The sequence below is a fragment of the Equus caballus genome, chromosome 20, assembly GCF_041296265.1.
Source record: "Equus caballus isolate H_3958 breed thoroughbred chromosome 20, TB-T2T, whole genome shotgun sequence".
Classification (NCBI taxonomy): domain Eukaryota; kingdom Metazoa; phylum Chordata; class Mammalia; order Perissodactyla; family Equidae; genus Equus; species Equus caballus.
The window spans coordinates 12,576,796-12,590,010 of NC_091703.1; the positions used below are offsets into that span (position 1 = coordinate 12,576,796).

The window sequence follows — 13,215 nt, forward strand, 5'->3', positions numbered from 1 at the left end:
CAAACGCGTAAATACTCTTTCATTTTCCACTGCCTTGGCAATTTCCCGCATGCCCAATTAGGCCTCTGTGAACCCAAGACAGGGATGACGTGCTTCTCGGCCAGACTTCCAGAGTCACCGTGTAGGTTAGGGCTGAAAATCATAATCTGTTTCTGTGTAGGGGGCCACGCTCTCTGCTCCACTTTACCATTTTCCAAGAGTATCCATGATCCCCTTCAAACACCTTAAGCAGTACCATTTCTCAGGGTTCTTTTCTGATAGATTATATGTGGACCCATAAACCTCCTAATGCAGGTCTAAATGTGGCCCACAGTGCACTTCTAGTTTCTTGGAATCACTTACAACTCTACACCAAATTAGTATTTCCCAATATGGAGAGATGGACAACCAGCCAGGTGAATGTTTAATGTCTCCATCTACTCTCTCCCCACGTCTTTCCTCAGTCCTAGGTGTGGCTTAGTGCTCCCTTTCCCAGTGTCTTGCACTCAAGGGAACTGTAGTTAGTTTAATAGTTCTCAGGATAATCCGTGGCTCTCAGTCAAATGAAAAGAACGGCAGAATAAGAAAGTGAGCCAAATTCTAAATAATGGATCTTAATCCCCCAAAGCAAAAGGGCAAGCTATCAGGATCCCAGGCCAATTTGGGGGAATTTCCACTTGTGGGTGGCAGACTGTGACTGCCCAGTTTCCCATATTCAGGTTAAGTTCTAGGTCAAATGGCAAATGCCTAGTGGTCCTCAAGGTAAGTTTGAGGTGTGGTTGAGTTTTTCTGCAAGTTATTACACACACACACACACACACACACACACACTACAGAGCTGAGGGGACCTTAGAAATTCTGTAGTGCAGAGGTTTTCAATTTTTTTTTCTTAACAGTGAACCCCCCCCTTTTTTTCAAATAAAATATCATGCAGAACTAAATCATAAAATGCAAATGGAACTGGTATGATAATCTGAAGGCCAACTATCCTACTTGGGGCATCTCTGCCTGCTTGCCTGAGGCACACCAATGGGATCTAATCCAGCCCTGTGCTTCGCTCATTTTGTAAATGAGGGAATGAAGGTCCAGGGAGGTTGTAGAGATTGGTCACACAATTAGTACCAGGGATAGGTCTAGAGCTGAGGGCTCAGGACTTTCAGGCCCATGTTCTTCCTACTATACAGCATTGCCTCCAGTTTACGAACCACTAATGATGTTTGTGAACCATTAATCATGTTCTCTGCTCTAGTAGTCCAGCCTAACAGCCTGACAGGCATTTGTCCCAGGCTCTCTGAGTGAATATAAGTTATTATGAGCCTGCTTTCTTTACCTGTAGGTGGACATAGTCATAATCATCCATCCAGCTCCTTTCAGAGCCATCACTGCTGCTACAGTCAGGGGGCTGGTCCTTGCCCAGGTTATGGGGTAATGGCTTGTTGAGGCCTTGGGCCTTGTGGTCCCCAGGATGTAGCAGCTGCATCTGGGACCCAGCGTGGGGGTAGTCAGTGGAGTTCATGATGTTCTCAGGCCCATTCTTTACATGTGAGCTACCAGGGCCTGGTCTAAAGAGGGCTTCTGCGTTGGTATTGATCGTTGTGGTGAGCTGCTTGGCATCATCGGGCACCGTCTTTGCTACCATCACAAACCGGTCCAGATCATCACACTTGTTTTGGGGCTTGTTGATGGCCAGAATATTCAGGGACCAGCTGCACTCATTTAAGTCATGGCTGGTTTGGCTCAGAATCTGGTGGGAGTCTTCTACTCTTTGGAGCTCCCGCTTCATTTTGTTGTGGAGGGTGAGTTCTGGGAGGCAGGAAGCATTTGCTGCAGCTCCCTTGGCAAAATGGAGGTAGTCCCTCAGGAACAGCTCCACCTTGTCCACTGCGGTGCGTATCTCGTTGATGTGTCGTTCCATGTATCCGTAACACCGCCAGTCTGTGGTGACCAGCGCCATTAGGCTGGAGACGCCCATCTCCAGGGTCTGCTGGAGCCGATGAAGTCTCTCAATGGCTGTGTCTGGATCCAATAAAAGCCTTTTGTCCTGAGATGGGGAGGCCGACAATGAAGATTCCTTTGAGGTGGTGGAAGATGTGGACATATTACTCCTGGTGCTGCCTGTACTGGAGAAAGATAATCGGTTGATACCATCTACCACGTCCTGAGAGCCTTTGGCATCTGGTGGGTTGTGCAGAGGGACATCGTAAACACCGTCTCTTTCTTCGGGGTTTGCTTTCTCACTGGTTTCTGCTGGCGGTTCAAGAAACTGAACCCCTCGGGGGACATCGTAGGCATCGTTCTGAGTGCCCACTGACTGCCCCAGCTGTGGGGGGGGATGGTTCAGGGAAATGCTTTGGTGTCTTCGCGTCACCAGTTCAGCAGGTCCAGCAGTGTCACAGTTATATTTTATGTGAAGGTCCTTCCCCACCGGCTTGGTGCTGGTTGGGGGGATGTCATAAATGCCCTCAGGTCTGATGTCCGGCCTTCCAGCTTGTCTCATCGGAGGGGGGAAGTCATACTCTTTTTCCCTAAGCCCTGCTTCATCTCGGCAAGCAGAGGGTGGAATGGCATATACCTGCAAAGTAAGTAAAAAATGAAGCTGTCATTTGTTCTGTTGGCTCATGTGAACACGTGGAAACTGAGCGGTACATTAAAATCAAGGCCAGAATTCTCAGTCCTGCTTTCTGGCTCTTCTTCTTTCACTCTCCACCCACTAATGGTAGGTATTTTCCAACTCTGCTCTGCTCTGCTCCATTCCCACTTCCCTCATCCTCTGACAAGTGCATCCTTTCCGTGGCCTCAGTGCTGCCTTGTGTGGACCCCTGCTGGCTGAGTTGCTCTTCCCGGGTCCCAGCTTCAGTTTCTGAGCACCTCCTGGGTATCCTTCCTCAGCTGATCCAGGCTGAGAGGCAGATTATGCATTAACATAACTGACTAGGTGTCAGAAGACCTGCGGTCTCTCCCCGGATCTACCAGCTGTGTGATGCTGAATAAGTCACTTAAAGTTCTGAGACACAGTTCCCTTATCCGTAAAACAAGGCTCGCTGTACTTCCTGTGCAGGCATACACCAGAGGGCAACAGAGTGAGTCAAATGCATTAGTCCATAATGGACTAAGTAAGCTGTAACACCCTATATAAACAGGAGATATATGAGATAGCTATATGAGATATATTAATTGCTTGCCAAACTGAATTAATTGTTTTACCTTCTAACTGGCTTTCCTTATTGACTGCCCCATTTCTTTTTTAGTAGGAGCCCCTAAATATGGAATACCTAGAATTATCTTTCATTATTGTTTTTCCTTTCTTCCTTCCTTCTTTCCCTCCATCCCTCCTACCTTCCTTCCATTTACTTTCTCACCAAGACCAGTTTTTCTCCTTTGGGTTTGCCCTTGCCACCTTCACTTACCCCTTTAGTAGGAGGGATGTCATAGACCCCTTGAGGTTTTATCTCTCCCACTGGAACTGAAAACACAGGGCCTTTTGCTGACGATGGAGGGATGTCATATACCTGAAAAGAAACACTTGAGTTACCCACAATGGAGGTGTCTTACACTTGTCATGATTTCCATTACTAAGCTTTTAACTATGGATTTGTTGACCAGCTCACCCTTGCTCTGTAGCAGCATTCTATGTTTTAAGGGATTGATGGCATTTTTCTAAGTTTTGTGTTCTTTGACTTAGACTAAATATAAAAATGATCTTAAGCAAAATATCTACGCTGTATTTTACTTTTTAAATTTTTAAATTAATTATTTTATTGAGATATAATTGAAATATAACATTAGTTTCAGATGTACGACACGATGATTCGATGTTTGAATGTACTGTGAAAAGATCACCACCGTAAGTCTAGTTAATGTTTATCACCTTACATAGATATGAAATTTTTTTTTCTTGTGATGAGAACTTTTAAGATCTACTCTCTAACCAACTTTAAAATATGCAATACAGAATCATTAACTAGAGTCCCCATGTTGTACATTACATCCCCAGTCCTGACTTATTCATAACTGGAAGTCTGTACCTTTTGGCCCCCTTCACCCATTTCACCCACCCTCCCCTGGCCCCACCTCTGGGAACTACCATTATCTATATTTTAAACTGTAGTTTAAATTTTATACTTCCTGAAATAAAATGATAAGCAACAAAAGCTTTGTCAGATAGAAGCCTAAGATTTCCTGATAAAGCAAATCCAGAAAACATAATTTAAATAACGTTGGCTAAAATGGATCCTGAATAGAAACCTAAAGGAAGCTTCCTATGAAATATACACAATTTGTCATTTCCCTTTCCTCTGCAGCCCTGAAGGAACGCTACCCTTAAAGCTCGTCTCTCCCGGTGACCACGTTCCCGGTACATACCCCTTGAGTGGCATGGGAAGGGGGGATGTCATAGATGTCCTTTTGGTGTCTGGATGGGTACTCGTACACATAACCATGGCCCGACCTGACAGGGGTTATCACCTGTGGGCAAGAAGACACAGAGGTGTAAAATCCCAAGCCCCCGGCCTGAGCGAATCTCTTCACCTCCTAAACAGGCACTCCTCCCTCCCCCAGAAAAAGAAAGAAAGAAAAAAACCAAAGAGAGAAGGAAGAGAAAAGGAAGGAGACAAGGAGACACCAGGTCAGTAAACTTTTAAAACCCTCTTGAATACCCATAAAGAACAAGCCCCTGAAATATCTCTGTCCCCCCGCCTCCCAGTAATAAAGTCATCTCAAAGTTGGTCAGATTAAGTCTCAATTCCCAAAGTGTACTTTAAGGGAGAATTATTTTTAAACCACGGAAGTCCTACATCGTCCCTTTGGAGCATCAAAAGCACAGCATAATGAAAAAAAAAGTTTTTTAAAGGCTCTGAAACTATTTGTAAAGTGAATAATACAGAGTTTGGTCGCTTAAAATTCCTCACATATCTTCCCCCAGGACTCCTCTTCATCTGACATTATTATAACTAAAATTCCATAGGTCACTAGAGTACTTTTATGCAGCTAATGCTCAAACAGCGCTGCCCTTGGAAGCCTCCAGGAGCTTTCAGTCTAAGTTAGGAAACCAGTGCAGGACTGAGTCGGGGAGCAACCAGGAGCAGAGTGCAGGTCTCTCTTCATTTTCCCATTTCCACCAGGGAAGCACACATCCCAGACAGTACCTACGACCCATGCAAGGGATGTCAGAAGTCAAATATGCTCACCACAACTCTGGCATCTGGAACCAATGTCAATGAAATGAATCTCACCCAAGAGGCTTGTATTTTCATATCTACATACTTCATTCTGTCCTAAGCATGGGTAGAGAATTATTTGAACTTAAACTCATTTTGAGATATATTTAATCCTCCAAGGGCTTCTAAATTCCCTGGGTTTGTTTCTGCCTAACCCCTGCCCCCCGAATGACGAACAGCGCCCACCTCCGTATTGCCCATGACATTTTGAGGACAACAGATATTGCAAATTAGGAAGAGTTGGTTGTTCCCTAAGAAACTGTCATCTTTTATCCTTTCTGTAGTGTGCAAACTCTGGCGTCAAGCTGCCTACAAAACTATGTGAAAAATGCTCATGTCCGACTTATGCTGAATTGGATGGAATTCAGCCAAAGGCACCAATGCCCTTCTCCCTGGGGGGCTTTAAAATGCCCGAATTCAATTTGGCTTTAAATCCCTGGTGCACGCAGCTGATTATTTCTTGCAATGAAGGCAAAAGAGATTAGTATGCAGTCACCATCCCATCAAATCTCTCCACTGCCTTGGGTTTAAAAAAGGACTCTATCGCTTTAAGGTTTGTTGGCATGGAGCATACAGAACCATTTTATAGAGTGGCCACTGTACTGTGCACAGCAAATCTTCCTTTTCAAAGCAGGATGCCCTTTGCTCAAGAAAAACACACTGTGTTCCTAATGCCCTTATGTAATTTTTTTTTTCACTATTGTCCAGGAAAGAAATGAAGTTATCTTCTCTTAGTCTACCTCATCAGCTCCTCTATTTATAGCTCTCTATTTGGGCTTTATAATAGAACCTGCTCACAACGCAGCTTTTGTTCAGGCTACAAGTTTCTAAGAGTGGGGTCTGTCCTGGGTTGCCAAGTTAGCAATAATGCTAATGGAAAACCAAGGCTGGTTATGCTGAAGCCAGCTGAATGGTTTCATCTTTAGAGTCAAAAAGGGAGCGGGGCTAGGAGACAGACGGGGTGGTGGTGGTATCTGAAATAGCCCCGGATGAAATGAACATACGGCATGACCTCAGAAAGGCGGGGTCACGGATGAGGCTTTCCTCGCCTTTGTGGATCTTCCCTTGCAGAGAGCATTAATGCTCCCCGATATTTAACATCTCACTTCCTGACAAATGTCACAGAACCCCAACTTGCTCTCTCTTTCTCATTTAGAGGATGCCTGTGGTCATCTGGTTTTTAAAAATTTCGCATTCCAAACCAGTCATTTTCCTTGTTTATGCATTAAAAGAAACAGATGGTGAAAACCACAGGGGGGGAAAGCCAACAAAATACAACCTCCCCGATGCCAGCATTCCTGATGTTACCATCTAATTCACGTTGGTCCACAAACGGCATTTAAATGGGGCCAACGTTTTGCATCTGGGCAGACACATCCAGGGCATGCAGCGATCCGCTGTGTGACGCAGGAAAGAACAGAGAGCTGCAAGTCTACTTTTGGACATTCTCCTCCTCAACCCATTGCTTGGGTCACTTACATGCCAATTGTGTGTTCTTTCCTCAGAGGAAAGTGCTGACTGTTCTGTACCTTACAAAGTATCCAGTTTTGTGGTTCATAAGGCCTTTTCTTCCTGCTTGACATAGCACACAAAAACCTTTCTACTATCCCAGAATTACTGAACCTCAGCGTACGAGGAACACCAAGGCCTAGCTAAGGGGACGGAAACTTTGCAAGAATTCTCCTGGGCATTGCACAGCAAGGCACTCATGGAATTGCTACACACAGGGCATTTTACAATTAATTTTCTCAATGAAATCACGTCAGATTTTTCGCTTCCCTTTTTCCCTCTGTTTGTTTTTCTTTTCTCCATTCTTTTCATTCTGTGTATTTATTTATAGTTACAAGGGTTTAACCTTAGGAATTACCAAACCGACCTATTCGTTCACTAGGGTTGCCACAAAGGGGGCTAAACTGTGGGGTTTCTGGTGCTCTACGACCACTTTACTGCTTTCCTGTCACCCTGCCAGAGGATTTGCATTTTCCAAATATAGACTTTCTCTTCTGATGAGGAATGCAACCTTCCTCAGATGTTAGTATACCATTCTTGTCAACTAATAGGAGAATCTTTAAGAGACATGGTGCAAAGAAGGGCAGACTGTAGAAATTTAGAAAAGGAGGAGTCCATTTACTAAATCTCCAACACTGGGCCCCGGCAGCATAGGATCGAAACAGTCCAGAGACTGGCGTGACGTTAGCTCTCTTAATTCGTCTGCTCGCATCAAAATAAGCAAACACACATGGCTGGCCCCGCCCTGCCCTTTGGTGTGTTTGGTTCACACCATTTCAAGCCTCAGATCCTGGGCAGCCCGAGCTGTTTTTAGAGACGCTTTAAATACTTCCATGTCTCATAATCTTGAGAGCCGTGCATGCTGAGATTTTAAAGAAGAGTCTGTATTGGAGGCAGCAGCGAGGCCTAGGGAAAACTGAAAACCAACAGGTGTGAGGGTCAGAGAGCTGGAAGAGAGGCTCCTGGGTCAGGCATTCAGGCCTCTACATTTGGTTGGCTAGGCGCAGACCTGTAGAAGAGATGCCTGCGAGGCTGAGCAGGTAGGTGGGCAAGGGAGAAACAAGCCGGGATTCTGTGCTGGGGAGACAGAACTCAGACCCTACTGAAATCAGGAGGCAGCCATGCCTCAGCTCCAGCCAACTGCCATCCTGAAAAAATACACCCTGTGTTGCCAGATCTTTCAAATTTTCAGGAGAAGCAAGAAATCTGGATTTTTATGTGAATCTGATTTTCAAAATTGGCTCAAACATTTGAAAAGCATCTTGGCCAAACTAAACTTGTCTCTGGCCCCCAGGGTGCCATCTTCGCCTGCATCTGTCTATTTCTGCCCTCCTCCCTCGGTACCTTGAAAGCCTCTGAGGGCAGGGCCCGAGCGCTCTGCACCAACTCCATGCCTTGGCAAGATTGAACTATCTGTTTTTTATGTACGCCCTGCACTCCACACCTCTGTGCCTTCACTCACACTGTGTCTTTGTGCAAGATGCTCTTCTGCCTTTCCTCATATTCAAATTTTATTCAATTTTCAAGGTCAACCTGAGTGCCCCTCTCCCATGGAGACTTTCCCAGACAGATATAATATCTCCCTCCTTGAACTCCCCGAGTATGTTATCCATGCATCCTAATGGTACTGATCTTTTGTGGTTTGACTGTTATGGTGCATCTCATCTCTTCCCTTAGCATTGTGGAGACAGACCACTTCTTTTTCATTTGTGTATAAACAGCAGGGCCTAGCACGGTGCCTCGAATATAACAGGTCTTAGATAAATTTATTGATTGAATACATTAAAGAACTAAAGGAGAACTCAAGGCTTTTCTTATGCAAGTTGGTGTGGAACTAGAGAGACACTAAACAAGGTCTGCCTATGTAGGATAAGGTTGGTTTCCAGGTAAGTCAGCTCTAGGTTGAGTGGGACCCATGGGATAAGGGGCAGAACTGTGTCTTAGCAGCCAAGTTAGGAGCCAAGAAAATGGAGTGAATGTTAGGTAAAGTTGAGAAACCAGAAGCCATGAAGAATTATCACCTGCACCACCATTCGGTGCAAACCACGATGGGAGGCCAAGAAGTGCCACTACATGGTTTCCTTTTCCCCAGTCTAGAGCCTGCATGTGACATGAACACCTGCATTCTTGTCAGCCACAAGCTGGAAACATATGGGGGAGTTTTGCAAAAAGGAATCAAAACAAACTCTGCTTTTTACTCTAACATCAGAAGGAAAATACAACAGAAAGGAACAGGAGTCATGCTTTCTCTAGTTCTGAAAATATGTGACAGGTCTGTGTCATGAAAAGCTGCGTACCAGAGGCCAAGGCCACAATGGGTCTTTAGCTCATTGAAAGGATTAGGTGATGTGAAGGAAGTGATTGAGAACAGAAGTTGGACTCAGGCAGAGCTGGATCTAAATCCTGGCTCTACCACTTACTAGCGCTAAGAACATGACCACGGTATTTGTCTATTCTAACCCTCTTTCCTCATTAGTAAGTGGAAATAATAATACTTATAGGCTATTGTGAGTATTAAATGAGATCAAGTACATAACATACCCAGTGAAGAGTAAACCCTCAAGCCTTAGGTATTTTTATTATAAGTGTCACCTGGGCTATATAGATTTTACTTTTGGACTTAAATTGTGGACTAGGCAGTTGAGACCAACCATCCTACTGCAGACAGCTTTAACAACTGTCTTGTTTAATAGCTGTTTGCTAACAGCTTTAGCAAACAAATGAAGAAAAGATACTAAAAATCTTCTCAATAGCATCAAAGAATTAAAACATAGTAAAGAATTGCCAGGTCAAAATTTGAAAGAGGAGAAGGAATTCATAGACGTAAGTCCAAATTTTGAGACTGGTTTTTCCCTGGGGGCATTTGCTGATCTGAAACAGCTGTCTGAGAGTCTACATTGTGTTTTTTTACAGCTTCTTGGGTGGGGGGGAACACTGATAGCCATCCCCACTTTGGTTGGGACCCCTAAGGGCTGCATGCAAAAGTAAGGATTAACTGGAAGTAAACCCACCACTGCATGGACGGAAACTAGGTTTTAAGTCATAGGGTTGGCAAGAACATCGCAAAGCCTGAAGTTAGATTTATGTGTGTCTATGAGGCAGGCAAAGGGAAATAAAATCCTCTCTGGAAGTAAAGAACATCTTTATAGGTCTTAAATTATTTCTACAAATATATAAAAAGTACAATGTCCAACACACAATCAAAGATAACCAGGAATATAAAAGACAAGACATCAGAAGCAAGACGATCAACATCCAATTTTTGCTTTCTGCCTAATGTGATAAAGATGTTGTCTGTGTCTTAGTGATCATAGAGCTCAAGGCTGTTTACTTTCAAAATGTTTCATGATTAAACCATGGGAGAAAACAAACAGCATTTAATCATTCTTAGATTTAAGTCAGATAGAAATTAATCTTCACAAATGCATAAAGTCTTCCCAGTAAGGTCTACAAGGCAATGGGAATTTCAAAGCAAAGCAGTAAATGACAAGAGACTTTGGCTGTTAATGACCATCAGTAGATTTACTTGGGGTTACTATTTTACTCTGGTCTTATCAGTGTTGTCATTGTCACAATTATCACCATAACAGCCTAAGACACTCCAGTGGAAAACCCCAGGAGAAAACGTGCTTTATAAGGCTTAGAGATAGACACTTATCCAAGAGAAAGACGGTGAGGTCCAAAACCCAGCGCATTTTATTGAATTCCTCTCCAGACAAGGCCTTTTCAGTGGAAGGTCACAAGCTGAGTTTGTCAAGAGGATCTCACCAAGAAGTACGGCACCTACTTATCTGGAATGTCTAGAAGCAAAACGCTTTTGCTCAAGACAACTTCTGCTCACACAGTATCACTTGTACCAAGGTCTCAGCAAGTCTATTTGGAGGCACTACTTTCCTTGGGCACCCACTTCACCTCCTTAAAGTTGAGCTAGTGGGTGCCTGGGATTGGGGCATAGCAGCAGCAGAGGCCCTGTGGTTAGGAGAAAGAACTTCAGCTTCTCCGCTGCATGCTGCCAGTTCAGTGGAGCGCTGAGGGACGTGGGAAGGGAGCAGGCTGTGCCACTCATGAAGGCAGATCCTCCTTGTCACCCCACCCCCGAGAATCCTGCGAAAGCCGATTAATAGGGTCTCAGGTCATCACGTTCTGCGGTGCTTCCTTCTGATGCCAGCCCCACTGCTCTCCTACTTATCACAACTTCTCATCTCTCTCCTCCAACACTCGCCCCTGCTTTGACTCCTTCCCTCCTTCCAGGCTACCAGCAACCCTAAGGAAGAACAAAAACAGTAAAAAGGAAGCAGAAAAATCCTACTGTTTGACAGAAAGAATTAGGTAGAGTGCAGGAGAGACCGAGTGGGATGGGGTGGAGCACAGGTAACCTCGGCAGCACTGGTCGTGTTCTAGTGTTTTATTATTACTATGATTCAGAGTTCCACATTTGATGCACGTATGTATCAAAAATTACAAAGTCACAAAAATATAATTTTAACAAAATTTTTAAAAATAAGAAATCCCACTTGGAAAGGTAGGGAGGAGGCTTTTGTCACTGTTCTAGTTTCTTAGTTCCATGATTTAATTCTCTGCCTCTAAGTCTCCACAATCCTGAATTACACACTCCTCTGCTTTAGCTTTCTAGATAATACCTCGATAATTGGCCAATGGAGTTTATCCATGAATCTAGCAGAGCAGGAATGTGTGTAACCAGCTCCTGGTGTTCTGCCCCAAGGCCTAGTCAAGAACTAGACAACCCAGGTGGTACTCAGGAGACAGAATGAGTAAGTGATGAGAAGTTAACAAGTGCCACTATACCCTAATGATTACAGTACAGATTTATAACCTTGCCGTTAACAGTACCTAAGATAGTCTGAATTCAAAAGTAGGCTTCAGTGATTAGCAGTCATCTATTTGCATTTTTCTTGGCACATGTGGAAAGTAAAATTAGATTGCTTCCTGTCTATCTCTAATCCCCCCTAACCCCCTGTTTTATTTATACCATCTCTGGGCTTCATGCATTAACAAGAGTGTTTAGATTTCTAAAACTGCCTGTTGGAAAGGACTTATTTCACTTAAATGCCCTTAAAAAGCATTAACAGAGCCACCACAGTATTTATTAGATCTTATAACAACCTCTTTGTCTTAAAGCCCGTGAACTATGCGACCTTTCCCTTTAAAGGAAACCCTAGGAAAAGAAACATCACTATCATCCCTGCCTGCCCATTAGAACTTGGATCCAGTTTTCAGAAACTGCAATGTTATAGAGGTTTGTCTGTTTAAAATCCAAGATTATTAGTTGCTTTTCTATGACCAGAGGAAAAGCCACATGTTGCCTACACTGGATTCATTAATTCTCTATAAATTCTCTCTGCCCAGCTTGGGTGTAGCGGTGAGCTCATTTATTTACTCACATAGCAACAATAATGAAAACTGAGTCTGGCCTTAAAAATACACCCCCGTGGGCCATGTCCATGGTTAACCCTTCCTAATGCTTCTCGTGCTCCTCAAGATTGCTCCCTCACTATTTTGGGGAGATGATTTTTCCTTCAAAGACATGTTGATGTCTGATTTTATGCTAGAACGAAGGCTTTTGCTAGCCACATCTAAATCACGGCCAGTCTCTTTTTCCAAATGAGAAAAAAGTCACAACTAAAAGCTCAGAAGCGGAACAGGGCTCTTGGGTCACTTTCATTTGACACAGCATTTGGGCGGCGAAGCACTCAATGGAAACAGTGCCCGATTGTAAAGCCTCCACACGTCTCCCCGCTGCTTTCAGGAAGCCCTTTGTGCAGTGAGTGCTAAAGCAATATTTAGTTATGGAGTGACCAAGCGCCAGGGAGCAGCTAGAAGCATTTAACGTGAAAGGACATGATGGGAAGTGACATCTGGGTTCCTCAAGTGGTTGAGGTCTTTCTCTGGACAAAGCCGAATACAGCCTGTGACAGAGCTGGGTACAGCAAAGCCATTTTTTATATCCCATGGACTGAAATGTTCTTTGAATAAAAACTATAAAAGGCACAAGCATTTTGGTTCTTTTGATGTTCAAGTAAATTCAACAGGACACTAAGTGCTAAATCTAGATTTTGAAATGGATTTTAGAGAAATGCCCACAGAGTGCCCTAAAGAGGATGTGATTATGGAAAGGAGGTAAGGGATGAGAATTTCTGGACTCAAATGCCTACGGGTATTGTTTCCTCCTAAATAGGAGACCTCTCAAGGCTTAAATCGGAGAAAAGACGTGATGGCTGATGGAGCAAACTGCTCACATGGCAGAACTTGGTGCCAGTTCTGAAGAGGGCTGACCCAGTGCTGCGGCAGGGCTGTCGCTTCGAGAGACACGGGACCCACCAAGGGCCTCTGCCAAGCTGAGGGGATTAAACAGAGGAAAATGGGCAGAAAATAACGAGTTCCAGGACAAAGCACTTCCTTAGCTCTTGGTAAAGCAGAGGTGAGAGTTCTCCTTAATGAGGTGCTCGCTATAGCCTTCTCAAGTATGGGACCCGGTCTACAAACTTGGATT

At 44.2% G+C, this 13,215-nt stretch overlaps 1 protein-coding gene across 4 annotated transcripts in view; it reads right to left on the bottom strand.

Annotated features, from left to right (window-relative positions):
- The window catches only part of NEDD9 (neural precursor cell expressed, developmentally down-regulated 9), a 179,453-nt gene that overhangs the window by 4,697 nt on the left and 161,541 nt on the right, over window positions 1–13,215 (bottom strand). For all 4 annotated transcript variants that reach the window (XM_005603570.4, XM_023624459.2, XM_001494964.6 and 1 more), the window contains 3 exons: window positions 4,342–4,443; window positions 3,387–3,488; window positions 1,310–2,551 (listed from right to left, as the gene is read on the bottom strand). In XM_005603570.4, coding sequence (XP_005603627.3) covers window positions 1,310–2,551; window positions 3,387–3,488; window positions 4,342–4,443 — 1,446 coding nt within the window. The remainder of the gene's footprint in view (window positions 1–1,309; window positions 2,552–3,386; window positions 3,489–4,341; window positions 4,444–13,215) is intronic.